Consider the following 25709-nt stretch of genomic DNA (forward strand, 5'->3'; position numbering starts at 1 on the left):
AACGTTTACAAACTATTGTTTACAAACTATTAAGTGGATAAAGCAGCTATAAAACAGTATTACAGGATGAATCTCTTCCTCTTTCTCTTTCTCATGTTATTGTTGCCTCTAGGTGGAGGAATTACAGGTGGTTTTCTGGTTTCCTCTTTGTGCTTTCTATATTTTCCAAAATCTCTACAATATAGTTACACTCAATTTTTTTTTAAAGATTTTATTTATTTATTTGACAGAGATCACAAGTAGGCGGAGAGGTAGGCAGAGAGAGAGGAGGAAGCAGGGCTCGATCCCAGGACCCTGAGATCATGACCTGAGCCAAAGGCAGAGGCTTAACCCACTGAGCCACCCAGGCACTCTGTATTCAATTTCTTTAAAGAAAAATTAGAAAATTGAATTTATGTCGATAAGATATAGGCTAAGCAAAAGATTTAACTTAAATTCTATGGTTTCCTCACATCAATATCCCACAAATTGACCAACAGATAATTCCTGATCAAGATCAATGAATTGTGAAAAACTCAACTGTTCTGATCATTCATATATATACACACACACACATATACAAAATTTTTCTTAATACCCTATTTTCAGGGATAATTTTAGACTTACAGAAAAGTTGCAAAGACAGTACTGTGCTCCCCTAGTGCCGGACACTACCCGGCCCCCAGTGTCCCCTGCTAACATCTCACCTAAGCCTGGTACATTTGCCACAACCGTGAAACCCACGTGGGCACAACGCTATGAACTAAACTTCACACTTCGTGTGGATTTCACCAGTTTTCCCCCCAACATCCTCTCTGTTCCATGGTACGGACTGAACCAGCAGTCACACCTCTCCCAGCTTCTCGGTCTGTGACAGTTCTTAGCCTTCCCTGGTTTTCCACGTACTCTCTGTAAATCCTGTGATCATAAAAAGAAAGGGCTGAGGGTGGTGATGTTGGTGATGAAGAGCGCCGTCTAGGAATTCCTCCAGTTCCTCTCTCAGTGGGAGGCTGACAATCCGCCTTTTCCTGACTCGGTCCGGAACAAAAGGGGACAGACCAGCGGCCCAGGTATCGAGGGGACCCGCGGAGGCTGGGGCGCCTCGATCCCCGCCCACTTGCCCACTCGGCCCCTGGCCTGGGAGCTTCGGGAAGGCCCCCGGGGGGAGGCGAGCCCCGAGCCCGCGGGTCCCCTCGCCGGTTGGGCGAGCGCGCGGGCGGCACCCAGGTCAGCTGTTCCGCCACGGCCCGCGGCCGCCCCGCCCCTTCCCGGGTCTTATAAGCCTCTCCCGCCTGCGAGTGTGGGTCCGAACTGCCCGCTGCCCTCCCCGGCCAGGCGCCCCGCCCTCCCCGCAGCATGGTCTGGAACACCAACCTCCGCTGGCGGCTGCCGGTCACCTGCCTGCTCCTGCAGGTGGCCATGGTGGTCCTCTTCGGCGTGTTTGTGCGCTACGAGGCCGATGCCGACGCCCACTGGGCCGACAATAAGGCGCAACACAACACCAGCGACCTGGAGAACGAATTCTACTACCGCTACCCGAGTAAGTCTGGACACCCCGCAGGCCCCCCAGAGGCATCCCTGCAGGTCCCCGCGGCGCCTCCCGCCGAGAGCGCTGCCTCGAGGCACCTGCACAGTTGGCTGCTCGGGAAGAGAGGGCGGGAGGGGGCTGGAGCAGGAGAAGCTGCTGGTCCTCCCTGCTCCCTCCCTTGGAGCCCCGTGGTCCTCCCCATTCAGCCTTCCCAACCGCGCCCCGGCCAGCCCCTGGAGAGCTCGCAAAAGGCCACGTGCGCGCTAACTCCTTTTCCCTGCGTTAAACAAAGAGGGAAAACTCCCCAGGGGAGCTCCCTCCTGGGGGCCATCAGAGTCCTCCAGCCTCCCGTCAGAGGGCCCTACTTGTCCTGCAAAGACCCGAGTCCCATCTCAGTCACCAGCCAGGGGGTGACACCAGCTCCCTTGTCCAGGTGTGCCCATCAAGTCAAGGTCCCAAATCTTGGGCTGGTCTTGGTCCCAAGTCAAGGGCTGCAGGATGGCTGTGGGGAGAGGTGTGCAGGGAGAGGCATGCGGGACCACGGCACCTGCCCTCTTCTGGCTTGGAGAGGAAGAAGGGGCATCCTGAGTTCTCTGGGGTCTGTGCTACTGTGCTTAAGAGCATGGGTTTGGAATCACCAGACCTCACTTTTGTCACGATTCCACCATTGACCAGGTGAGCAGCCTTAGGCACGGGTCAACCTCACTGAGACTCCATTTCCACCTCTGCCTTACTGGGCTGGGGAGAGGCTGGTGTGAGATAGTGCCCGTCGAGCCCTGGCATGGGGCTGGCCATGGAGCCCTCACTTCCTAAGGGAGCACTTAGTGGAGGAGCACTGAGCACAGATGCCCTGGGACTCAGGAGTTGGAAAAACTGGCTCAAGGTCACTCAGGTCAGCCCAACCTCCAAACTCCCAGCCCAGGGCTCTTTCCATACCCGTGTGCTTTCCGACTGCCCACACCATCAACCAGCAGCCAATGACAGTCATTCCAACTTGGTGGTGCTCACGTGGTCACGGACTGTTAGTCTCGGCACGGACCCTAAAGCTCGTCAGCAATAGCCACCTCTCCCAACTGGCGTTCCCTCCATGGCTTGAAAACCCGCAGTGATGGGAGCTTTTACCTCCAGAAATAACATGTCACTTAGATCCAGATAAATAACAGCATACATTCAGGATGACGGCCTGCATGAACAAAGACAAGAGTGGGGGTCGGCCAACTCAGTGGGAGCCAGCCATATTAAATGGCTGCCAAAAAGCTATCCACAGGCTACATTAATAGAAATATGGTGCCTAGAAGAAAGGAGGTGATGGAAGGGGGTTGTACCCTGTGCTGGTTGAGACCACAGCCTCTACTGGGCTCTACTCAGAGTCGTGTTTTAAGAGATCTTGACAGCTGTGGCCTTAGAATTTGGACTCTAAATCTGCCCTTCACTGCCCACCTTGACTCTCCTTGAACTGACCCCGCAAATGGAGAGGCAGGCCAGCTGGAGACCCTCCTTTGCCTGTTCCACTCCTTCGCGCTGGTTCTTACTTATCTCTTAGCCAAAAAGCCAGCCTCCCAGCAAAGCACAGGAGGCAAGGTCTCCCACGGGCGTTCATGGGTCCTCGATGAGTCCAGGCAGTGGAAAGTCTCAAAGCCCTCAAATGGAAGCTACAGAACATTCCCAACAAGAGGTGTGGCCCTCGCATCTCCCCAGCTTCTAACCCCACCTCATCCACATCCACCTTCATTTATCAATCACTTACCTATGGGGTGGCCGTGTCATTTATCAACCAATGGCACTCTGGAGAGTGAGGAGGTGAGGGAGTTGTGCTAGCAGTCATTTGCCAGGACACACACGTCACACACACAGGACTTAACGGCCGCTCTGGAGGAACAAGTTGCATATCCTGGGTCTCTGACCCCAAAGGGCTCCCAGACTCATTGAGAGCACCCCAACACCCTGTCCTCAATGGGGTCAGGTTTTCTGGGCACTTCTCTTCCACTTCTTGGAAGGTAGTGGGACAGTGGGGGCGTGGGGAAGCAGGGCAGGCATGCGGGGAGCACGTGAGTGGTGCAGAGTGGCCCAAGGGTAGGGTTTGTGGAAGGGATAGGAGGGAGGTTCCTAAGAGGGAACGAGGCAGCCATCAAGGCGGGCTTGAGTTTCCCCTGCCGTTTCCCCGTGGGTGCTGAGAAGCTTTTGGGCACCACGCAGGAAGTGACAGAGAGGAGAGCAGTACAGGGAGAGACCCTTGGCCTCGGGACTCCTTGGCAAGTAGTGGCAACAAGGCAAGCTAGCAGGTGTGCGTTCTCTCCTTGGATGCCCCCACCGCCCCAGGAGGAAGGCAGGGTCTGGGTTCCCATTTTATACACAAGGAGACCAAGGCCAGGGAAGGAGAGTGACTAGGAAACCAGAGAGCCCACGTAGGAGCCCTGGGTTCCTCTCCCTTCGCTCTCCTTCCTCCTGGCACCTTTCCCACTCCCCCCCCCCACCCTTTTCTGGTCTACCTGGTGGTGGTGAGGGGTAGAGGGCAAGCGGCCTCCCAGGTGGTGCCGGTGGTGTTCCGGTATGGCAGTTCCCGGGGCCAGGGATGAGGGTGTGCCCTTCTGGTACCTTCTGGGTTCTTGGCACTAGGCTGTCCACACAACACCTGTGTGGGCCTCATTCCTTCCCCGGGGGATTAGTGGAGCCTGTTGGGCATCTCAGGTTTCCAGAAGAGTCCAGCTCCAGCTGGCTTGGGCTGGGGCTCAGGAAGGCCTCAGGACTGCTCCCCGAGCATGGGCCCCTCAGCAGGCAGCAGGCACCAAGCCAGCTGGGGACCTGCCCTGACAGTGCCCTCTAAGGTCCGTGCTCCTCCCGGGCTAGGGCTCTGGGGCCTCCGTGGCTGTTGGAAGGGTCAGGGGGAAGCTGGCTTGAGGAAGAGCCCTCAGAGTCTGCGCTCCTGAAACTTCCTGCAAAGACTGCAGGAGGAGTGGACACATTTCTAGGACATGACCGAGGGCAGAGGCTGCCGTAATTTCAACCCCAGAAAGACTGTTTCATGAAGCCACGGCAGCCAGGCTCGCTCTGCAATTCTGGGACCTGCCCCCTCAGACTCAGCTCCATTTAGTAAAGGACAAGCTTGCCCACAAGTCTCAGAGGGCAGCACAACCTGGACTGTGGAATTCAACAGATCTGCGTCCCTCACTAAATGGAGTGAGCCTCAGTATGCTCGTCTGTGAAGTGGGACTGTTATTTAATGCACTGGCTCTCCAGGAAAACTGAAGAGGCCAGGGGACCGGTAGGGGCCGTCTGGGGGCAGGAAGTGAGGGGACAGTGAATGCTGGTATCAGGGGTATCAGGTGTCCTCAGAGGGGAGTGAGTGCTCTGGTGCTGAAGGGACGCAAGTGGAGGCTCAGGATCTCTTTAGAGATATGGCCAAGGAGTGTGTCCCTGAATATTAGTTTGTCCCTAAACGTGAGCATTTAAATTCCTCTGTGCTTTCCCCACTTACAAGTGCTTTTAGCAGGCTCTGTCAGGCAGAGCATTTCTTTCCATCTTGTGGTGCCCAGAGTGGACCTTAGAGATGTGCCCAGGGCTCTGAGCGCCAGTGGCAGGGACAGGGACTGGCTGAGCCCTCCCTCCCCACAGCCCACCTGCTTTCCCGGGGCCTCTGCGCCATTGCCAGGAGATTGTGCGGTGACTGGGTCTGATCTGAGGTGTGGGGGAGGTGGACACAGAGCCTTGGGGAAGTGCTGGACTGGCCAGGAGGACTCCAAGGGAAAGTCTGGGCCTGGCTGGCCTGCAGAGAGTGGGAAGGGAGCAGCACTCACCGGCACCAGGCAGGGCTCCACGCTCTCTGTGCCGGGGCAGCAGAGGGGAGGAAGCTGCTGTGGTCCAGTGACACGGGAAACTCCTATTTCTGAGCCACTGCCGGCTTCGCTGGGGACACATTCTGGAGGTGGGGGAAAAGGGCCCCTCTAGACCTAGCGAGGGGGTGGAGAACGGGAGTGAGAGCGGCTGTGTACTGGTGCCCCCTTGTGGCAGCCTTCGTGGCTGCAAGCCAGCATGCCTGTCCCGCCCCGTTGGTTTTGGGGGAAGATCTCTGGGTAGAGAGGACAGATTCTGGGCGGCAAAGGACTGCTGTGTCACCCCAGGCTGGGGAAAGAGGGGGGTAAAGGGAGGTGTCTCACCACCTTCCACTGATCTACAGCAAGGCGCCAACTCTGCGAAACACAAAGACAGCCTTGAAGGAGAAAAGAGAAATAGTAGCTAATATGATTGATCAATTTGCAAAAGAGCCAGGCCTCTACCCAGGGCTGGATGAAGTCATTACATGTGCACCCCAGAACTCTGGGGTGAGCACTTCCCAAACACATGGACTAACCCCACTTTACAGAATAAGAAACTGCAGATCCGAGAGATGATGTCCTTCCCGAAGGTCACACAGTTGGGACCTTCGAACCATTACTAGTAAAAGCATTTTAGGAAGCACCCAACCTTAGGAAACATAAATTATTCAGCTGGTAGGTTGGGGTTCTAAATTAGGACCACTGTGGGAGAGAAACAGAAAGGGAACAAGAGCATGAACAGGGAGGTGCCCAAGGAGAGGGAAGCTGGTGTCTGCGTGCTCCAAGTGGGCCAGGAAAAAAGAGACACCCCCAGAAAGGGGCAAAGAGAGAGAAGTCAGGATAGCCGGGGAGTAAGGGGAGTCACGGAGGACAGAGAACTGGCAAGAGGGGGCCGGCAGAGATGGTGTGCCAAGAAGGGGAGGGCGTCAGGCAGCCCTGAAATTGAAGCTATTCCCCAGGAGGGCCCCCCCCACCACACCCACCCTCCGCCCCTGCCCACATGGTTCCTCTATGCCACCAAACGGCTGAAAGGCCCCCACCCTCTGTGACGCTGCCTCTTCCCGGGGATTCCTCCCACCCCCTGCCAGCGCCTTCCCTGTCCAACCTGCTAGCTTCCAAGGCGGCCAGCTCTCAGCTGCTGTCTCCCCCTCACTGTGCCCACATTCTGACTCACAGCTCCATCTGCGGGCCTGCCCCCCATACCCCGGTCTCAGATCCCCACTTCACCCCACACAGCCAGGCTCTGTCCCTCTCACCTGCCATGCCCACCCCGCCGTGGTCCTCCAAGGCCAGCACTTGACCCAGCCCCTCCCTCCCACTCCACAATCAGCTCCCAGATCCCCGGGTCTATCGGGTCTATCGGCAGCCCTGCCCTCCTACCAGCTCCCCTCCCTGCTGCTGGAACTGGAGTCTGAAAGTGTCATCTCCCTCTTTCACACCTCTCCTCCAGTCTGCCACCCATCCGTTCTTCCCAAGAATAACCATGATGCCACGTATGGTGCCTCACACGCATTAGCTCAGATCCCCCCACAACAGTTGGAAACGTGATAAACCATGAAACGCGGTAATACACGAAATCAGCCGCGCACACATTGTGAAACCTCCACTGAGCTGCTGTTGGTTCATGCAGACCTGCACAGGTCTCCAGACAGCCGCTCACAGCACCCCACCGGGGTGAGACCCACGGCTCCCTGGCACCAGCTGGCATGCCTCCGCCCCCACCCGGCACTGTGCCAGCACCTCCTCCCTAAGCCGCCTCCAGGTGCCCACTAGCCAAGGGGGCTGTGGCTGTGGCCTGGGCCCCAGGGAGAGCTGTGGGGGGGCAGGCGGGGGCAGGCAAGGTTAGGGCTGCTGTAGCATCAGCACCGTTGCCACCACCTCGGCCAGGCTCTCCACCCCGGGGTGCAAGAGGTGTCCGACTGGAGAGGGACCACAGCCTCCCCTGACTGGCTGCTCAGCGGACACCCTCGGTGCTGCTGGGGTGACAGCCGTCATCATTCATTCCGTCACAGACAGTGTCGGAGAGTCTCCCCAGCCACTCTCCCAGGTGCTGGGCAACAGCGGCTCTAAGGAAACAGGCCTGGCCTCGCCTTCTGGGAGTTTCCAGTCTGGTGGGCGGGACAAACACTCCAACTGCACACAGTCGTAAGAACTAGAAAGGAAGGAAGGGGGGCCGGGAGGGGGCGAACCGCCTTTAAACGGGAGGGTCAGGAGGGCCTCTGTGATGAGGCCATGTTTGGATGAGATCTGCAGGAAAAGAAGTTGTTGGCCTCCACTTTGCGGGAACAGCATCCTGGGCAGGGGGAGGCCACAGCCAGAGACCCTGGAGCAGGGCTGAGGAACACGCCAGACCTGTGCTGCTGGTGCATGGGGGGAGGAGGAGCCAGGAATGAAGAAAGACCCTGCAGGTCCCGCCCACCTTTTTTTTTTCTTTTACTTGGGAAGAATTTCAAATTTGCAAGAAGTTGCTAAAACAGAAGTAGCATAAAGAGCACTATATACTCTGTAACTCCGAATCAGCGACCTGTTCCTTCTCTTTCTCCACACACACACTTGTTTCCTCTGAACCACCTGCGGGTCAGTTACACATGCCATGGCCCTGTTGTCACCTTCATGACCCCAGGATGTCCCGAGCATGGAGGGATTCTCTTCTAACACCATGCTAATCAATTTCATCCATCTACGTTGTGTGATAGCTTAATAAATGGTTCCAATCTCATTTCCTCAACCGAATTTTCTAGTTATTTTCTACTTTTGTTGACAACGACCTTCGCAGCTCTCCTCCCATTCCCCCTGTCACATCCAGAATCCAGTCCGAAGTTAGGTAGTGAATGTAGCTGGCATATCTCCTTAGTCTCTTTTAACCTGGAATATTTCTGCCGCCTTTGTCTTTTACGACACTGACATTTTTGAAGATTACAGCCTCAGTGTGCATGTGCGCGCGCGCACACACACACACACACACACACACACACAGCCTCTAATGGCACATTACTCGTTCTCTGTTTGATCTTCCTTGTCAGTAGACTGGGATAATGCCTGCTGGGCTAGAATGCCATACAGATGATAAGTTGCCTTCAGATGATCACATCTGAAGGCCCGTGGTAACCCACCTGTCCCTCGTGAGTAAGGTTAATTTTGATCACCCCGCTGAGAAGTCGTCCTGTTTCTCCACTTCATAATTACTGGGTTGTTGTTGTTGTTGTTGTTTTTCAGTCCCTTGCAACTCACAGTCTCTGGGGAGACTCTTGAAGACAATGCAAATGTTCTCCTCCTCATCAAAATTTCCCCCTGGATTCAGCATCCACTGATAGTCTTTACTGTGAAAATCACGATTTTCCAACTTCGTCGCTCATTCCACATTTAACTGTCTGGCTCTCAGCATTCTCTTTCCCTCAAGAGCCTTCCCCACATTCTCACTTATTTCCTACTCCAAGTTGCTACTTTGTAATGGTTTTAATTTATTACAGTACATAATTATTTTGGTGCTCAAACCATCCCAGATTTGGCCAGTGGGAACCCTTCAATCTAGCTCCTGTGTCCTATAGACCCACACAGTGCCTTATGTTTTTGTAACTGTCTTTGCTTCCCAAAGGTCCTTGCCCTCTATTTTAATTTTCTGGGACTCCAGAATCAGGTAACATTAGCACTGGGAGGACAGTTACAATCACTCTAATCCATCCTTTGGTTTTATGGAGAAAACTGGCTGTGAGAGGGGAAGTTGGTTGTCAAGGCTAGACCCCAAGAGTTGGCAGAGGAGTTGGCTCAAAACTCAGAATGAACCTACGCCTAAGTAATAACAAATAATAAATAATAAAGCAACAATGCCACTTGTCCAGTTTGAGCTCCTGTTATGGGACGGACACTGCTAGGTGGTGTACCTACACACCCGCATTTAATCTCTGCAGGCTTTGTAAGCATTACAGAGGGCACGGAAAGCCAAGGATGCTACCTGACTTTCCAGAGTCATCCACGCAGCAGATGGAGGAACTGGGGTCCAGATTCAGGTCTCCGTGATGCAAGAAAGTGTACTTGCTGGGGGTGGAGGTGGGATGTGACATTCATGGGGGGGGGGGGGAGATGATCAACTCGTGTGCTTGGCCCCTCCAGAGACGCAGACCCAGTGGAGACTAACTTCTCTGTACTAAAAAAACGGAGTTGAAGGAGCAAGGCCGCAGGAAGTCTGGGTTCTAGACCCTAGATTCTAGGTGTGAGCCACAGCCTGGCGCCAATTTTGCGCTCTAGCACGGCAGGGCATGTCTTGGCATTAGAACGAGCGTTCTATAGTGGGAGGCTCACCTAGGCCCCCGCCCCCCCCAAGCCCAGACCCCTCCAGGGGTTCTTAGGACAAGATGCAGGCAGTGGCGGCTCTACCTGCAGCAACTGCGCCTGGCCCCAGGATCCAGATGCAGAGATGGGAGGAGGGGGTTCGGGAGGCTACCTCGGGGCCAGGCGTCCAGGAAGACAGCGCTGCGCCAGGCGGCGCTGGCCCAGACCACCGAGACCCCCGGCTGCGCTCTCCCCGCAGGCTTCCAGGACGTGCACGTGATGATCTTCGTGGGCTTCGGCTTCCTCATGACTTTCCTGCAGCGCTACGGTTACAGCTCCGTGGGCTTTAACTTCCTGCTGGCGGCCTTCGGCATCCAATGGGCGCTGCTCATGCAGGGCTGGTTCCACTCCTACCACGAAGGCTACATTCACGTGGGCGTGGAAAAGTGAGCGCGGGGCGGGCCCGGCGCGAGTGGGGGCGGGCCCGGGGCGGGGCCCGGAGAGAGGGCGTGCCCGGGGGCGGAGCCCAGAGGGCGAGGGGGCGGGTGTGCGAAGGAACACTCATTAGCCTGCTTGGAAGACCAAGTCCACAGAAAGGGTTTAGAGGCAAATTGCCATAACACCACGTCACATCCAGGGCACCAACGGGGGATCATATGCCAGGTGTCTGAAATTTAAAACCTGCCAAATACTTGCAAGATACTCGTTCACTCAACCTGGTCAGGGACTTAAGTCTTCTTAAGTGACTTAAGAGAAACTGGAAAAACAGTTGACAAAACAGAAAATGTGTTGGAATCAGTAAGTCAGTCTTTTGTATATAAAACCGTTGACATGCATATCACCAAGCAGTTCGAAATACACAAGAAAAGTCTCACTCCCAAAACTGTAGACCCAGAGAATAAAAACACCTGTAATATATTTAGATGGCCACCCCAGCAAGAGAGCTATGGCTAGTTGAAAAAACAGAAGCATACAACGTTTTAGAAATCTTCAAAGGGAATCATCATATACTTTGTGAGTTGGAAGTGTGTGGTGAACCAGTTATGGGGCAAGTTGGTCACTCGACAAATTGAGATTTTGGCAAACTGGTTTTCAGGGAGTTGATTTCCAGCAACCGAGCTGGAGCCAGTCCTGGTGCTAAGGGCTGGATGACCATGTTGTCCCCAGACCCTCCTCCTGGCTTCTGTCCTGTCCCCGCTAAAGAGTCCTCCAGGTCCCACCTGTCGCTGTAGGGCGATGCCCTCAGGCTCTGCCCCAGCCTCCATGGGCCCTCCTGAGATGGGGACATGCAAACCTCCGTCTCCAGGGAGCTGATGGGCCAAGATGTGGGCTTTTCTGCTCTCCCTCTCCCTTCTTGCCAATGGTCACGTCTGTCCGATGGGTCAGTTATGGGAAAGTGAGCAAATAACACAGCCTCTCTAAGCCCCCCTGTTCCATCCCTATGATGTGGCTAGTAATAGTACCTGTCCCCGCAGGTTTGGGTGTGGTACAGGTGGGCCTATGCAGTACCTAGCGGGTGTTTCCCTGCCTGGCACTTAGTAACTGCCATGATTCCTTCAATCAGGCCCTGTGTGAGGCCCTGGGGACACAGCAGCAAACAAGGCTCACAGGGAAGCCGAGGTTCCAAGGAACATCCTCATCTTGGGAGGGACCCTGACAGCCGGCCTCATTCCACACCCTGGCCCTACAATGAGCTGGCTTCTTACTTTTTTTTTTTTTTTAAGATTTTATTTATCTGACAGACAGAGATCACACGTAGGCAGAGAGGCAGAGACAGAGAGAGGAGGAAGCAGGCTCTCTGCTGAGCAGAGAGCCTGATGCGGGGCTCGATCCCAGGACCCTGGGATCATGACCTGAGCTGAAGGCAGAGGCTGAACCCACTGAGCCACCCAGGCGTCCCTGGCTTCTTACTTCTCACCTCCTGATTCTCTCATACCCCTGAGCATGGGGCAGGGGCACTTCTTCTAGATGTGAATGTCTTGAGGAAGGAGCCTCTATTGTCCCTGCACCCACCCCCACCCCATTAACAACTCTCATGAGTCTGCCTTGGAATCCTTGACCACTTTGCTGCTGGTTGAGCACAGAAAGGCCTGGGTTAGGCAGGCATGTGGATGGAACCAGGGTCTCCTTTGGCCCCACGACATCTGCCTGGCTGTCTGCCTCTCCATCGGCCTTCTGCTGGCTGGCTGGGCCTTCAGGGTCCAGACTTAAGAAGGATTGAGTTGCTCCTCTGCCTCTGTTCTCTCTGTTGGCTTTCCTGCCCCCTTCCACCCAGCCCCCAGGTCCCTACCTACCTCCTACAGGAAGGCCACTCTTTCTTCCGGGGACACAGATCCTCTCTCCCAGGAAAGGTGAAGAGGAGGTCATGAGAGCTCCAACCCAAGCAGGGCCCTGGTAGACAGAAGCATGTGTGGAGTGAGAGATAAGGGTCTGGAGGTGGAGACCCCATCTGCGTGGAGGAATCGAGGAAGGCTTCCTGAAAAAGGAGGCAGTCAGAGGTTGTTCTAGAAGGGCAGGTAGAGGATGGAGGGCAGGAGAAGCCCCCACTTATGGGGCATGTCCTCGAACAGCAGCCAGATGACTTGGGTGGCATGAACACAAGCTCCCTGAGGGGGCACTGGGATGGGGGCCACGGAGGAAGGGTGTGACATCTGGTACGTGCCATTGCTGTGATGGCCCTTTCACCTGCTATTTCTTTTCATTCCTAGATTAGCTTTAAGATACTCTGTGCTGGGAGGGGTGGTGGTAATGGGTGAACCCAATGATGGGTTTTAAGGAGGACACGGATTGCATGGAGCACTGGGTGTTATATGTAAGCAAGGAAGCATGGAATATTATATCAAAAACTAATGATGTACTGTATGGTGACTAACAGAACATTAAAAAAAAAAAAAAAAAAAAGATACTGTGTGCTCATGACCACACCATGAAACTGAGGCTCAGAAAGGTTAAGCCACAAAGCCAAATGCACAGATGGCCAACATCCAGATTCAAACCCAGGACTCAGAGTGCCACTTTTTGCTGTTGCCTCAGACCCTCCCCTGACCTGTCTCCCCACAGCCTCATCAATGCGGACTTCTGCGTGGGCTCTGTCTGTGTGGCCTTTGGGGCAATTCTGGGCAAAGTCAGCCCTGTCCAGCTACTCATCATGACTCTCTTCCAAGTGACCCTCTTTTCAGTGAATGAGTACATCCTCCTCAGTCTGCTAGAGGTGAGCAGGGCTCAAGGATGGCGGTTCAGGGGGACACATGGGGTGACAGCAGGGGAGGAGAGAAAAGGAGGGTCAGGGAGCCATGCTGGCTGGATTCAATTCACTCTTGGCCGGTCACTTAACCTTCTGAACCTCAGTCTCCTTATCACTAAAAGGAGAGTAATGACATTTATTTGGGCAGGGATGGTGGTCCACCTAGCCAATCAGATCAGCACGTTGGCAGAGCAGGGGTTCCTCATATGGTGGTTTTCTCCCTCCTTTCTCTTTCCAGCATATCAGATGGAAAGAGTGGGTGTTCCTGCACATACACACCTCCTTCCCAGTTTGCTCTGCCAAGAAAAGGACCCAGTAGATTGGGGGTGCACGTCTGTAAGGAAGGATCCTAGGGGAAAAGCCATGGTGGACATGGACAGCTGCATAGGTTGTGTCCTGCACAACTCCAAAGATGACATTCATGTGGACTATGGCAGGAATGACGCCCCTTGAAGTCGGCCGATTCAATGGCCCAAGTAAGGGGACCTTAGACCTCTGACTCTAGCTCAGATACCTCTTTGGTACCTCTGCAGGGGTGAAGGTCATTCAGGGACCTCATCCATTTCTTAGTCCCCAGCTCCTCTACATTTGGACTCTGCCTGGCACATTTCTGCCCCCCACAAGGGGGAGAGATTTTTTTGTTTTTGTTTTGTTTTCTCTTTTAGATCCCACTATATTCAGTCATTCATTTTGTCATTTTCTTCAGCCACCAGACTGGTCCAAGCCACCATATATCTTTCTCCTAACTAATTTCCCTATCTTCATCCTTGCTCTACTCACCGCCTCAGGCCAATCTCCACCAGCAACCATGGAGACCTGTTAATAATGTGTGTGAGACCATTGCCCTGATCAAAACCCTCCAGTGGTTTTTAAAATTTCACTTTGAGTAAAATCCAAATTTGTTGTAAAGCCCCACATGTTCTGCCCTCAGTCTTTCCCTCCAACCTTATAATCTACTTTCTCCCCATCTCTCCATGCTTTGGCCACACCCTGCTGTCTGCTCTTCAACACATGCTTGGTCCCACCTCAGGGCCTTTGCACTTGCTATTCCCTTTGCCTGGAATGCTCATCCCTCAGTCATTTTCATTACTGAGGTCTCAGCTGGAATATTACCTCTTCAGAGAGGCCCTCCCAGATTCCCCCCTGCCCCACAGTGTTGGCCTCTACCTTACTCTACTGCCCCCCACCCCAAGTCACTATCTCTCACACTGACTTGGTTCATTTCCTTTGTAAACTTTCTCCTTTTCTGATAAACCTGATGTGTCTGGGCCATCGGGATCTCCAGTACCTAGTTCAATGCCTAATAAGGGCTCAACAAATATTTATCAAGTAAATGCATTTTGGAGTCTGACCACACATCGGACAATGCTCCTGGCACCTCATACATAGGTGGGCAGACCTCTTTAGACCCTAAGGAGCTCACAATCTAGAGAGGGAGCTAGGAAGTCAGTAGACAGTAACATAGTATAATGAGGAGTGGGGTCAGGGCCTTGCTGGCCTAAAAGGGGGGCGGGCAGGTGTCTGAACCAGCAGGACAGGTCAGAGAGGCTTCCTGGAGGAAGAGATGTCAAAGCTAGAAGTCAAGTGGGAAACAACTGGGCGAAGGAGTGAGGCAGAGGGAACAGTGAGTGGCTAGGCCTTGAGGGAGGCCTATGGTGAGAGGTTTCCAGTGGGCCGACCTGCTGGAAGAGGGTGTGCCAAGAATGAATCTTTTTTTTTTTCTTTTTTTTTTTAACATTTTATTTATTTATTTGAGAGAAGAGAGAGAGAGTGAGAGAGAGCATGAGCGAGGAGAAGGTCAGAGGGAGAAGCAGACTCCCCGTGGAGCTGGGAGCCTGATGTGGGACTCGATCGCGGGACTCCAGGATCATGACCTGAGCTGAAGGCAGTCGCTTAACCAACTGAGCCACCCAGGCGCCCGCCAAGAATGAATCTTGGGCACAAGTTAAGAGGGTCTCAAAAATCCTCCCGACCTGCTACGGAAATTCTTTGAATGCACGACAACATTTGAGTCCGTCTCCGTGCCAAGTCCCAGCTGACATGCAAGGAGCACTTGCCCTTGGCTGGTCCCTGCTCTAAATGCTTCACATGGCTTACCTCATTTATCCTCCCCTCTGAGATAGGCGCAATTATTATCCCCACTTTACAGAAGAGAAAATTGAGGCTCGGAGATTAAGGGGCTCCGCCCAGGTCCCAGAGCTAATAGAGGCACCCGTCAGGCTGGGAACCAGGAAACCCAGCTCTGCCGACAACTAACTAGCTCTGTGACCTTGGACAACACACTTAACCTCTCTGCCGGGATTTCCCCACCTACAGTGAAGGAGCAAGTCTGTGATTCTGATTGGAATTTCCCCTGAGATTGGTTCTGAGTGGGGAGGAAGAGGAGGCTAGAGAGGAGGTGGGGGCATGGGGAGGAAGGCTAAGTCAACCAAGCCCCTGTGGGGTACCAGTCGCTCGCCAGTTGCCAGACACGAGTTGTCTAGTTTCACCGTTGAGAGAGCCCTACTAAATAAGTCACCCTGGTCTCCCCCACTTTGTGAAGGAGGAACTTGAGGCACAGAGTGGGGTAGGGCAGAAGGGGACAGAAGAGGAAGAAACCGATCTGTGTGCTCTGACTATAGGGGACAGAGGAGAGGAGGGTGGGGTGGGGATGGGCTGGGGGCGGGCGGTCAGCAGGAAGGTTGTCAGGCAACAAGGGTGGCAGGATGCTGGGGAGATGAGGAATGGCCTTCTAGACGGACTGGGGCTGGGCCAGGAGTGGCTGTGGAGGAAGCAATGTGGAGAGGGGAGGCCCAGAGGGAACGGCAGGGCTCCCAGGAATTAAGATACAAAAGAAGCTAGTGGGTGACAAACTAGATAGGGGCTGGGCCTGGGTTCTAGCTCTGCTTCACCTCTTCCCGCTGCTTGACTGAGCAAGGTCCTCTCCAAGCCTGGGGTTCCCCATCTGGGCACAATCCCATCTGCTGGGGGACGATGCCCTGGCATTTTGCTGACAGGCTCACAGCTTGGGCTCAGGGATCCCCACTTTCTCCCCTTCCCAACGGATTGGTCTGTGGGAACCCTGAGCTCATCCTGAAGCTTGTGGAGTCAGACAGATGGAGCTCTGTGTGTGTGTGTGTGTGTGTGTGTGTGTGTTTCACAGGGGTGGGCAAGGAAAGTGCTAATAGTTGGGAGAGAGAGAAGGTATCAGAGTCTGACAGATCCCTACCCCCCAGGTAAAGGACGCAGGGGGCTCTATGACCATCCACACATTTGGTGCCTACTTTGGGCTCACAGTGACCTGGATCCTCTACCGGCCCGGCCTACATCAGAGCAAGGAGAGGCAGAAAGCTGTGTACCACTCGGACCTCTTTGCCATGATCGGTGAGAGCTGCTATAATGAATGAGGGCCACTGGGATGGGGGAAGATGGCCCTGGTGGCTACGGGCCATCATGATGTCTTAGGGCTGCCATGATGGGTGAGGACCTCTTGAGGAGTAAGAACCCCCATTAACAGGTGAGGGTCTCCAGGAGGAGTTCAGGCCACCATAATCACACCTGATACCCACGTGGTCTGGTGGGTGGCAGGTAGTTCCCTTGGGGGAAAGGCAGAGGAGGGGTTGCCTGTAGACACCTCCAGGATCCCAGATATCTTCCCTTTTTCCTATGGGGCTGGAAGAAGTTGGTCACTCATCCTGTATTCCCTAGGATGCCCCAAGGCAGATGAAGCGGCACCCAGAAACTGGTCAGTCCATCCCCTGGGCTAGGGCAAGGTGTGAATTCCTCCTACTTCCTGTGTCCATTCATTCCAGAGAATACATACCAACCACCCACTCTGGTCTCCTAAAACCCAGCCCTGCCTTCAAGGAGCTCCTCACAATATGGTGGAAGAGATGGCAATGTTACCACATGATCTAACTGCAGTGGGGAAAAAGATTCTCCCTCCTGATGCCATGGGAGCAAGGGGCGAGGCATTTAGCCCAGTTATGGGGCTGGGGTAGACTTCCTGGAGCAGAGGAGGGCTGAGTGGAAGTTAGGCAGGAAGGATGTTCTGGGGAGAGCCCCCAGCATGAGTAAAGCTGCAGGGGTGGAAACTACTACTGGGGCGCATGAGTCCTATGACATCTCTGGAACTAAAGGACAGGAAGTCTGCCTAAGCTCTGTTGGGCCCATCTAACACCTCTTCCCCCCCGGGCCCACCGGTCCTGTCTGGTCTGGCCAGGCACCCTCTTCCTGTGGATGTACTGGCCCAGCTTCAACTCAGCTGTGTCCAACCACGGAGACGCCCAGCACCGAGCTGCCATCAACACCTACTGCTCGTTGGCAGCCTGCGTGCTCACCTCGGTAGCACTGTCCAGCGCCTTGCACAAGAAGGGCAAGCTGGACATGGTGAGTGGCAGGGGCAGGGGGGGAGACTGGGGAGCCCTGGGGGGAGGTGTGACTATGACTGCCTGCGCCCGGTGGGCACTGATCACCACGTCCGGCCAACGACTCTGTGAGGCAGGCAGCATCAGGGTGATCACACCCATCCTACAGGTGAAAAAATGGAGTCTCGGGGAGAAATGATTTGTTTGGATTCCATAGCTGGTTTTCTGCAGAGCCCAGAACCAGATTCCCAGATTCTGTTACACTGGCTGCTCTGGGTGAGCGTCTCCTCCTCTTCATTCTCCTCCTTCCAGCCTGGGGTGCTGATAGCTCTTCTGGGCTGAGGGCCCCATCACACCAGCCTGGTCCGGTTGCCAGGGGCATTTCTCCTCTGTCAGGCTTCCGATCCTCCAAACGCTGGTCCTCAGCCTTCCTAAAGCTGCCTCCACCTGCCCGGCCCCATACCATCAGAAAGGGGACCCCTTTGCTGTCTGTCCACTCCCCTGGAGAGGTTTGTGAGGGCATATGGTTTCGCAGTGTCCTTCCTCTCCCGCCACTGGGACAGACCGTTCTGTCTCTAGTGGGGAGGGGCCAAACCCCATAGGTGTTGGTCGATTTTTCTATAAAAAGAAGACCGCCTCTCTATTTCCCAGTCTGACACTAGCTTCTTGACGCAGCATATGTGGGACACTCACCACACAGAGAGGTAGGGATGCTCGCATCAGGGGGAAGAGAATCAGACAAACCCTGTGTGCGCCCAACACCCCCGCGCAGACAAGGACACGGAACAGGGTCAAAGTCGGGGGCCCCCAGCTCCGCCCTGATCATGATCAAGACACCTTTCTGCCCCTTGCTAGTTGTATGGTCTCCCTGCACCTGCATTTCCTCCTCTGCAAACATCCAAAGATTACTGTCCTTACCTCCTGGGCTGGTTGTGGAGACGGAGTGAAATCCTCCCCACAGCGGGCAGCACAGTACCGGGAGCGGTCGGCCCCCACAGAGGGGTCAGCGGGCGCTGGTGCAGGCCCCCAGACGCCGACACGGGCGTGTGCGCATGCGTGGGGCCCCACGGGCGCCTGACGTCAGCAGATGTGGGTGTAGAGCCCATCAGACATGCGCACCTGCGCACACAGAGCCAGAGGGGAGGTGTAGACGTGCCAAGAGGGTTCACCCACCCCGACACGATTACACCGATTTGTGTCCATGGACGATGGCCAGCCTGCTGGTGGGGGTGCCCAGTGTGCAGAGAGCACAGGAGCAGGCCCAGGCCGGCGCCTTCTGCGGTCTGCCGGTTTGCAAGATGCCCTCGGAGTCATCCCTGCCTCCCAGCGCTGGCGTCCCCAGACACGGCGTGCTGGTGCAGGCGGGATCTGGGGACAGGACTGAGCTCTGGCCCGCCCTGCCCGCCCTACCCAGGTGCACATCCAGAATGCCACGCTCGCAGGAGGGGTGGCCGTGGGGACGGCCGCTGAAATGATGCTCATGCCTTACGGCTCCCTCATCGTTGGCTTCATCTGCGGCATCGTCTCCACCCTGGGTTTTGTATACCTGACGGTGAGGACCCCAGGCCAGGGGCTGAGGGCTGGAGGATCCTGGGTTTCCGCGTATTTGGGGCTTCCCCATACCGCTGCCACTGCTCAGGGCCTGAGTAGCACCCGTCTCCCCTGTCCAGCCATTCCTGGAGGCCCGGCTGAGGATCCAGGACACGTGCGGCATTCACAACCTGCACGGCATTCCCGGCATCATCGGTGCCATCGTGGGTGCCGTGACCGCGTCTTGTGCCACCACCGATGTGTATGGAAGAAACGGGTAAGTATGGAGGAGGGACAGGGGAGCCCGAGCTCCCTCCTTCCTTCTCCATTCCTCCTCCTTGCTGTTCCTCCAGGGTCCAACATACCGTCTCTACCCCTAGCCTTCCCCAACCTGAACCACACTGTCCATGGGCCTCTCTCCCCAACCTCTGTCCCTCCTCATGAGTCCTAGAAACCATCTGATCTGTCCAGTGCACACGGGAAGGCTCAGAGCCTTGGTGCCTGCTCACATTTGTGGGCGACAACAAGGGTTTCTTGGCCTCTCTGTGCAGCCCTGATCTGCCCCCGATCTCCACCCCAGGCTTGCCCTTGCCTTTGGCTTTGATGGTTTCAAGACTAACTGGAACGCAAGCATGCAGGGCAAGTTTCAGGCTGCTGGTCTCTTTGTGTCCCTGGCCATGGCCCTGGTGGGCGGCGGCATCGTGGGTGAGTGGAAGTGGCTGGGCCAGAGAAAGCGGGGCTGCTGTGGGTGGGGGACCCAAGAGCATGTACCAGGGGTCAGCCTGGAGCCCACAGTAATCCTGTGCACTTGTGGCTTTGGGACTGAGTTGTGGGGTGGGAGGGGGTGCTTCTCAGCTAAGGGGAAGGACTGGGTAGGCTAAAAGGAAGTGGTCCTGACCTTGTGTGACCCCAAACTTTCCTTAGGAATTATCCTGAAACTGCCAGTCTGGGGACAACCCGCTGATGAGAACTGCTTTGAGGATTCGGTCTACTGGGAGGTGAGTTCCAGGGACTGGTTCCCCTGCACAAAGGGAGTTACATCCCTTCTCCACAGACCCGGCCCTCATCAGCTGAGCTGGGGCCTGAGGGAGCAGAAGCTGAGGGTTGGGGACAGAGCCTGCATCACCCTGCTCCATCCAGAGGCTGTGTGTCTCCTGGAGGCCAAAGGCTTTGTTCTAGAGCAGTCATTCCCAAAGTGTGGCAGCTTCCCAGGTGCCAGCCCAGAACTGTCACTGAATAGGGCCTCCTCATGGGAACAAGTTCCCAGCTGATTCTGGCCCAGAAAACTGAGCGACATTCCATTGCTTTCAGCATCCAGAGAGGTACCTGTACAGAAACTCAACTTGAGAAACATTGTTCTAGAAGCTGAAAGTAGTAAGATGTCATAGAACTCTGTTTCTTTAAAAACTTGCCACAATTCGGGTTTTTTTGACTTGAGGCAGGGCTCCCTCCCAACGGATCCTTGTTGCAGGTGTCTACTGGCATTCGATGTTGGGGGGATGACAGCCACCTGTATCTCCCCTCATGACACAGGGCAGGACGTAACCTCTGTCGGTGGCCCCTGTGACTCGGGTCTGCCCATCACCGCCTTTCATTTGGCTCCGTAATTTTAAAACCACACCAGAAAGTTTTCTGGGACATTTTCACTAATATCCACTATAAGCCAATTTCATGTACACAACTAATAACATTTTTAAATTCATTCTCTTTAAAATGTCTATTATAAAATGAATAGAAGCCCATTAAGAGAAATCGGGAAATAGAAAAAAAAAATAGAAAGAAATCCCATCACCTTAATTCAAGCACTGCTAATATTTTGGGTCTATGTTCCTCCAGTATTTTTTTTTTTATCAGCCGAGACTTTTCTTAGCAGAGATTTATGCCCAATTTGGGATCCTGCTCACTCTGTCTCTATTGTAAAAAGTATTCTGTGTCATTGCATTCTTAATAAACTTTCTTCTTTTAGCAGCATTATTTTCATTCCATATTTAAAGTCAGAACTTAAACTATATTAGACACGACCATGAGAAATCACATGGATTTGCCACTAATGAAATAAACTAAAAAATCTTATCAATTCCCATACAGAGGAGTTCACTCTTGGTTCTGTTTGGATCTTTATCATTCTTAGTTCACACATTCTAGCTGCTGCATACCCTTCAGCAGTGCTCCGTTTTGAGATCTAATTCTGTGTCTGTGGAAGTAAGGCACCATCAGGCCATCCGTTTGGCCCCTGGCCTCTGGCTGCTTTACCTGGGAGATGAGGTGGCCTTCTAGAGGATGTGGTGAGACAGATGTTCCCCAGGACCTCTGATGAGGCCATCTTTAAGATTAAATCGAAGCCTTGAAGCCAGCGCAAGGCTGTTCCACCCCACCCCTACTCCAGCTACCCATCCATTTCCGGCCTCCCCTACATCTCACCCCACCCCACTTTTGGACCTGCCTGGTGTTCAGGGAGCTTGCCATGCTGTCTCTTCCTGGCACATCTCCCCTCATCTTTCAAAAGTGGGTTCATTCTGCACCACCGTAATTCCACCCCCCCACCTCGGGCGGGTTATCAGCCTCTCGCGTGCGTTTGCAGCTTCTGTTGTCACTGTGCCCATCACCTGAACGCTTTCCCATTGCTCTAAGTGGGGCAAGGAAACTGTGTCGTCCTTGCAGAGCCCCAGCACCCTGGACAGTGGCCAACCTGATGCAGAGGGCAGGATACTGTGTGTGCGACTGCCCTGCTTCTCTGCGTGCGCTCTGCACAGTGATCACAAGGTGGCGCCCGCCACACACCATCCACCCCCTCCAGACTTGGCCAGGTTGTTCTAGTCCTACCAGGGACACCCGCCTGGCCTGGGACAAGGCCCCTGGAGCTGCCCTCCTCTCTCCGCAGACGCCTGAGGAGCCAAAGAGCACGGTCTTGCATCCTGAGGACTCTACCCTCAAGCCCGCAGAACCTTAAACTCCCAGGCCAGGTGAGAAGCAGGTGAGCATGGGCAGGTCCTCCCCGTGTGCCCCCCCCACCCCCGCTCTGGGAATTGGATGCCACCAGTAAAGGGGCAAAAAGAAATCATCAAGAAATCCACCCCTCCTGCCTGGATTGGGGTGGGCACGTGGGGTTGGTGGCCTCAGAATAAGACTCCTAGCAAGCCAGGCAGGTACAAGAATATGTGGAAGGCACTAAAAAAAAAAAAAAAAAAAAAAAAGATCTAGGTGATCTGGCTACACACTTGGCTTTGCTGCTTACCAGTAGTGACTTTGAGCCCCTCCTCACCCAGAGACAGAGCCTTCATTTCCTCATCTCTAAAAGTGGAAATGACAGGTCTGACTCTGTTCATTGATCAGCTCAAGCTAGTTCTTCCTTTCTTCTCTCTTCTCTCCTTTCTTCCTCCCATCAGCTCACCTTTCCTTGCTCCTCTGTGGAATGCACCAAGCCCTCCCTTTTGCATCTCACCCTCCAGAGAGCTCCACTCGACAGGTGCAACTGCTTCCCTCTTTCTAATAGATGAGAAAATGAAGGCTCAGAGAAGCTCAGGCTCTTTGAGGCCCCACAGAGCAAGTGGGGGGCATGGGATCCCTGCAGGTCATTTCCTTTGTATTCAGTAGTACAATTTGATCCCCTGCAAGGCCAGAGCTTGGAAGGAGCTGTGTCTGGAGCAAAAGGCTGAGTGATGGGGCAGGAGAGGATGTTGGGTCTTAAGGATAGAGAAGAATGAGGCTATGACCCCTTGCCTCTAATGCCCACCCTGTCCGGAAAAGGTAAAGGGGCCCGAAGGGCTAGAGCAGGACCCACAGTGTCCTGCTGCTCCTGGCTCTCTCCCTACAGGCTCCACAGACTGTCCCGGTGCTCCCAAAGGAGCCGTGCTGACCAAACTGGGAACACAAGAGCAAGGCGAGCAGCACCCCACTGCTGGCCTGGCCCAGGGTGCCTCCCTTCCCTTCCCCTTCATCCCAGGGGTCCTGCCTGAGAATGGAGAAGGAAGAGGTATAGACAAAGTGGGCATCCAAGCCAGGTTCTGGCTGAGGCGACCTGCCTCCAGCGGTCTTGGTGGCCACATCCTGGGAAAAGCAGGCAGGAGTGGGGCTGGGAGCTGGCCGTGGACCACAGCCCTCCTAGGAGACAACTCAGCTGCCAGCCATCGACCGCTGGGCTCCTCCACTCTCTGCCTGCCCCTCGGCCAGCACCTCCCTTGCTCCCTGCGTCCCCCAGACCACTCCGTGCCATGCAGATGGTGGCCTCTGTGAATAAACGTTCTTGGTATTCTTTGTAGAATGGGTGTGAGTACTTCAACAGGGCCAATCTGAGGGAGAAAAGGACCCAAGAGACCCCGCCTCCTGCCCCAGTCCTGCCCTCCCAAACCACCCCACCATCCACAATGCAAGTGGAGTCATCCCAGGCTGAAGAGGAGGAATTTGGGATGCTGGAGGCTGCCCGGCTTGGGGCCCCCTTCCAGGCTCACTTCTGGGCCGGGGCCTCTCTCCAAGGTTGACTTCACGTCAACCATCCCAGAAACACACCCATGTTTACTGTGCCCTTCATGTGACTGTGCTCTGGTTCAGGGGTACTCGGGCAGGGTGGGAGAATAGGGGGGAAGCCTCCTTCAGGCCAATCCCCTGACCCCAACCTTTCCCTCCATCCTCCCTGCCAAGCCAGCCTTCCCTCCCTCCACAGTGGGAGAAGGCTTCAGCGGTTTGGCTCTCCCCACTTCCTGCAGCCAGCCACCACCCTGGGCAGACTAACACTTCCTACCCTCAGGGGCTCACAGTCTAGCTGAGGACCGACCTGATGCCTCAGGATCCACCCTCAACCCTGACAGCCATCCAGTTCCCCAGGGGGGCTTCCCAGAGTGGGTCACCGGAGCAGGGTTTTGGAGGCTGGATAGGAGTTTACCAGAACATAGGCACAGGGACAGCAGGGGCAGAGACCCAGAGATGGGAATCAACATGGCGAGGTTTGCTACGGTTAAAAGAGACGTGAGGCAAAAGTGTGCCAGCTGGCCAATAAGATGCAGAATCCAGACCCTTTGTGGAGCAGACTCCAGGGAAGAAGGGGTGAGGGGAGCGGGAGGAGAAGGTCTCTCCTGCCTCCAAATCCGCCCTCCCCGCCCCCTCACAATTCACACATACATACATACACAGGCCTTCATTCTCCGTGCCAGAGGAGGGGAGGGGGAGGAGAAGGAGGGGAGGAGGGAGCTGAAATGCAACCTATTCATGTTCCCGCGATGTAACACCCCTCATTTTCCATGCTGGGTAAAGACAAAAACCCTTTACAACCTGTTTCTGGAACTTGTCAGCAGCTGCCAAGAGGAGCATGTTAATTAAACGTCGGCAAAGATGGAAGCTGGAGGCCCCGGCTCTAATTGGACAGTTTGCTTCACCGGATTGAAAAACATTGTGACAAAGGAGGAGGTGCGCGGCCGCGCGGCAGGGGTGCGGCGCGGCGAGGAGGGGAGCGGCGGCTTTGATTTCCGCGGAGCGGGGGCCCCAGCCGCCCGCCCCCGGCCCGGCGGCCCCGCCCAGCGGCACGCCCACGAGGCCCGGGGAGGGGCCTGTCCGCGGGGGCGGGGGCGCGCCGGGGGAGACCCTCCCAGAGCCTGCCCCGGGAGCCCGCCAGTCGTCCGCCCGCAGGGATAGACCCGGTGCAGCACGGGGCTCCGAGGGGCTGGGACGGGTCCCCTCTTCCCCTCGCTCCCCGTTACCCGACCTGGATCCTGGGCGCTGTGCGGGGAGGTCACCGAGGGAAGGGGTCGATCTGTCGCCTCCGTGCTCCCGGCCCTATGGAGGGAGACACCTGGGTCTAGACCCCTGTTGCCCAGACTCGCTCTGCCTCTCCTCTCGTGATCCGGGGCGGCATCTAAAAATTGTTGGCGCCTGCGAGGTTTGTCCTAAAAAAACACCCAGCACTGCAGAGCCTGGCGTTTCCAGCAGGACCACACGGATTCCTAGAGACTGCTTCCCCCATCTGAGTTTGCACCCCAGCTTTCCTCCTGGTCTTGACTCCCATGTGATGACAGCAGCCATGGACTGATGCCAGTTGTGTGCGAGGTGCCGTGCTGAGTGCACGAGGCTCCCTCTTTGACCTCTCAGCCACCCTGATGGAAACTTGTTAGCACACCCACCTCACAGGTGGGGAGACTGAGGCCTGGCTGATAAGTAACCCTTCGGAGGTCACAGGGTTATTAAAGATGGTGCTAGAGTGAGACTGGGGCCCAGGTCCCTCTGATTCCAACACCTCAACCTGAGCTCCAGATTGCTCTCTGGCCCAGCCACGTGAAGGGCTTCGGGACAGTCTGAGAAGAGAGTGGGGTTCCTAAGAGGAGAAGACGCTTCTCAGGACCTCCAGGCTGAGGGCCCTGAAGTATGGGGGTGCAGCAGCCTCGGGGCGGGGGGTGGTCAACCAGGAGGTCGCTAGGCATGTTCCCTACCGGCTCACACCCAACTTGCTCCTCCCGGGGGACGTGTGGTTCACTAACAAGGCCAGAGCCCCATCTTCTGTCGCCTTCTGCCTTGGCCCCAGATTTGCCCCCGACCCCACCCTCATCCTGAGTGGCTGCCCAGGGGGAGGGGGGCCTCCATTTGGGGTGGGAAGCCAGGCTGGGGCCTGCGAGAACAAGTATGGGAAAAGGAGCCATTGTGGCTTAGCCTCGGGGATTAAGAGCTACAAAGTGGCTGTGGAGGGCTGAGTTCCCAGGGAGGGTAGACTGGGCAGCCTGTGCCGGAGCTGTCCCGGCTGCCCGCTGGGCCTAATCCCCTGGGAGCTGCAGCCTGAGCCCCAGAAATATAGCTGCTGTGGAGAGAGGGATGCCCTTGATGGGATCACACAGCCCAGAACTGGATGCTCGGAGTGGCCTCTCTGACGAAGGATGGTCATGGGGAAGGACGGGGCATCCCCACGTGCCCCTTGCCCAGGCAGGGTATCTGTGTGAGACCCTCAAGATAGGGGACCTCATGTGTTAGGAGGTCGCCGACACCCAACATGTGTCTGAAGTTGAGGGCGTACCTTGAGGGAC

At 55.3% G+C, this 25709-nt stretch overlaps 1 protein-coding gene and 1 long non-coding RNA gene across 7 annotated transcripts; one reads left to right on the forward strand and one right to left on the reverse strand.

Annotated features, from left to right (window-relative positions):
• The first annotated feature begins 1189 nt into the window (after positions 1-1189).
• On the forward strand, positions 1190-24871 carry RHCG (Rh family C glycoprotein). 6 transcript variants are annotated; one of them, XM_047738551.1, is made up of 11 exons: positions 1190-1519; positions 9848-10034; positions 12649-12799; positions 16048-16195; positions 17034-17200; positions 18593-18730; positions 18849-18985; positions 19289-19413; positions 19633-19706; positions 21590-21682; positions 23994-24871. In XM_047738551.1, the coding sequence occupies exons 1-10, from the start codon at positions 1336-1338 to the stop codon at positions 21656-21658; spliced, it is 1380 nt and encodes a 459-aa protein (XP_047594507.1). In that variant the 5' UTR covers positions 1190-1335; the 3' UTR covers positions 21659-21682; positions 23994-24871. The 6 variants fall into 6 exon arrangements, with proteins under 6 accessions (XP_047594507.1, XP_047594508.1, XP_047594505.1 ...); XM_047738552.1 differs by having other exon boundaries at positions 23997-24871; XM_047738549.1 differs by lacking the exon at positions 23994-24871 and adding an exon at positions 22523-22966.
• LOC125105257 (uncharacterized) lies at positions 10009-18214 on the reverse strand. Its single transcript, XR_007128850.1, has 3 exons — positions 18097-18214; positions 11883-11979; positions 10009-10345 (listed from the first exon to the last, which is right to left on the reverse strand). It is a non-coding gene; the product is annotated as an uncharacterized LOC125105257 (long non-coding RNA).
• Positions 24872-25709: the final 838 nt, after the last annotated feature.

The sequence above is a fragment of the Lutra lutra genome, chromosome 7, assembly GCF_902655055.1.
Source record: "Lutra lutra chromosome 7, mLutLut1.2, whole genome shotgun sequence".
In the NCBI taxonomy this organism is placed as follows: Eukaryota; Metazoa; Chordata; class Mammalia; order Carnivora; family Mustelidae; genus Lutra; species Lutra lutra.

Coding starts and splice junctions, on each gene's coding strand:
- RHCG (XM_047738551.1), top strand. CDS start 1,336: ATGGTCTGGAACACCAACCTCCGCTGGCGGCTGCCGGTCACCTGCCTG. Junction 1,520..9,847: donor ATTCTACTACCGCTACCCGA/GTAAGTCTGGAC, acceptor CTCTCCCCGCAG/GCTTCCAGGACGTGCACGTG. Junction 12,800..16,047: donor TCCTCCTCAGTCTGCTAGAG/GTGAGCAGGGCT, acceptor CCTACCCCCCAG/GTAAAGGACGCAGGGGGCTC.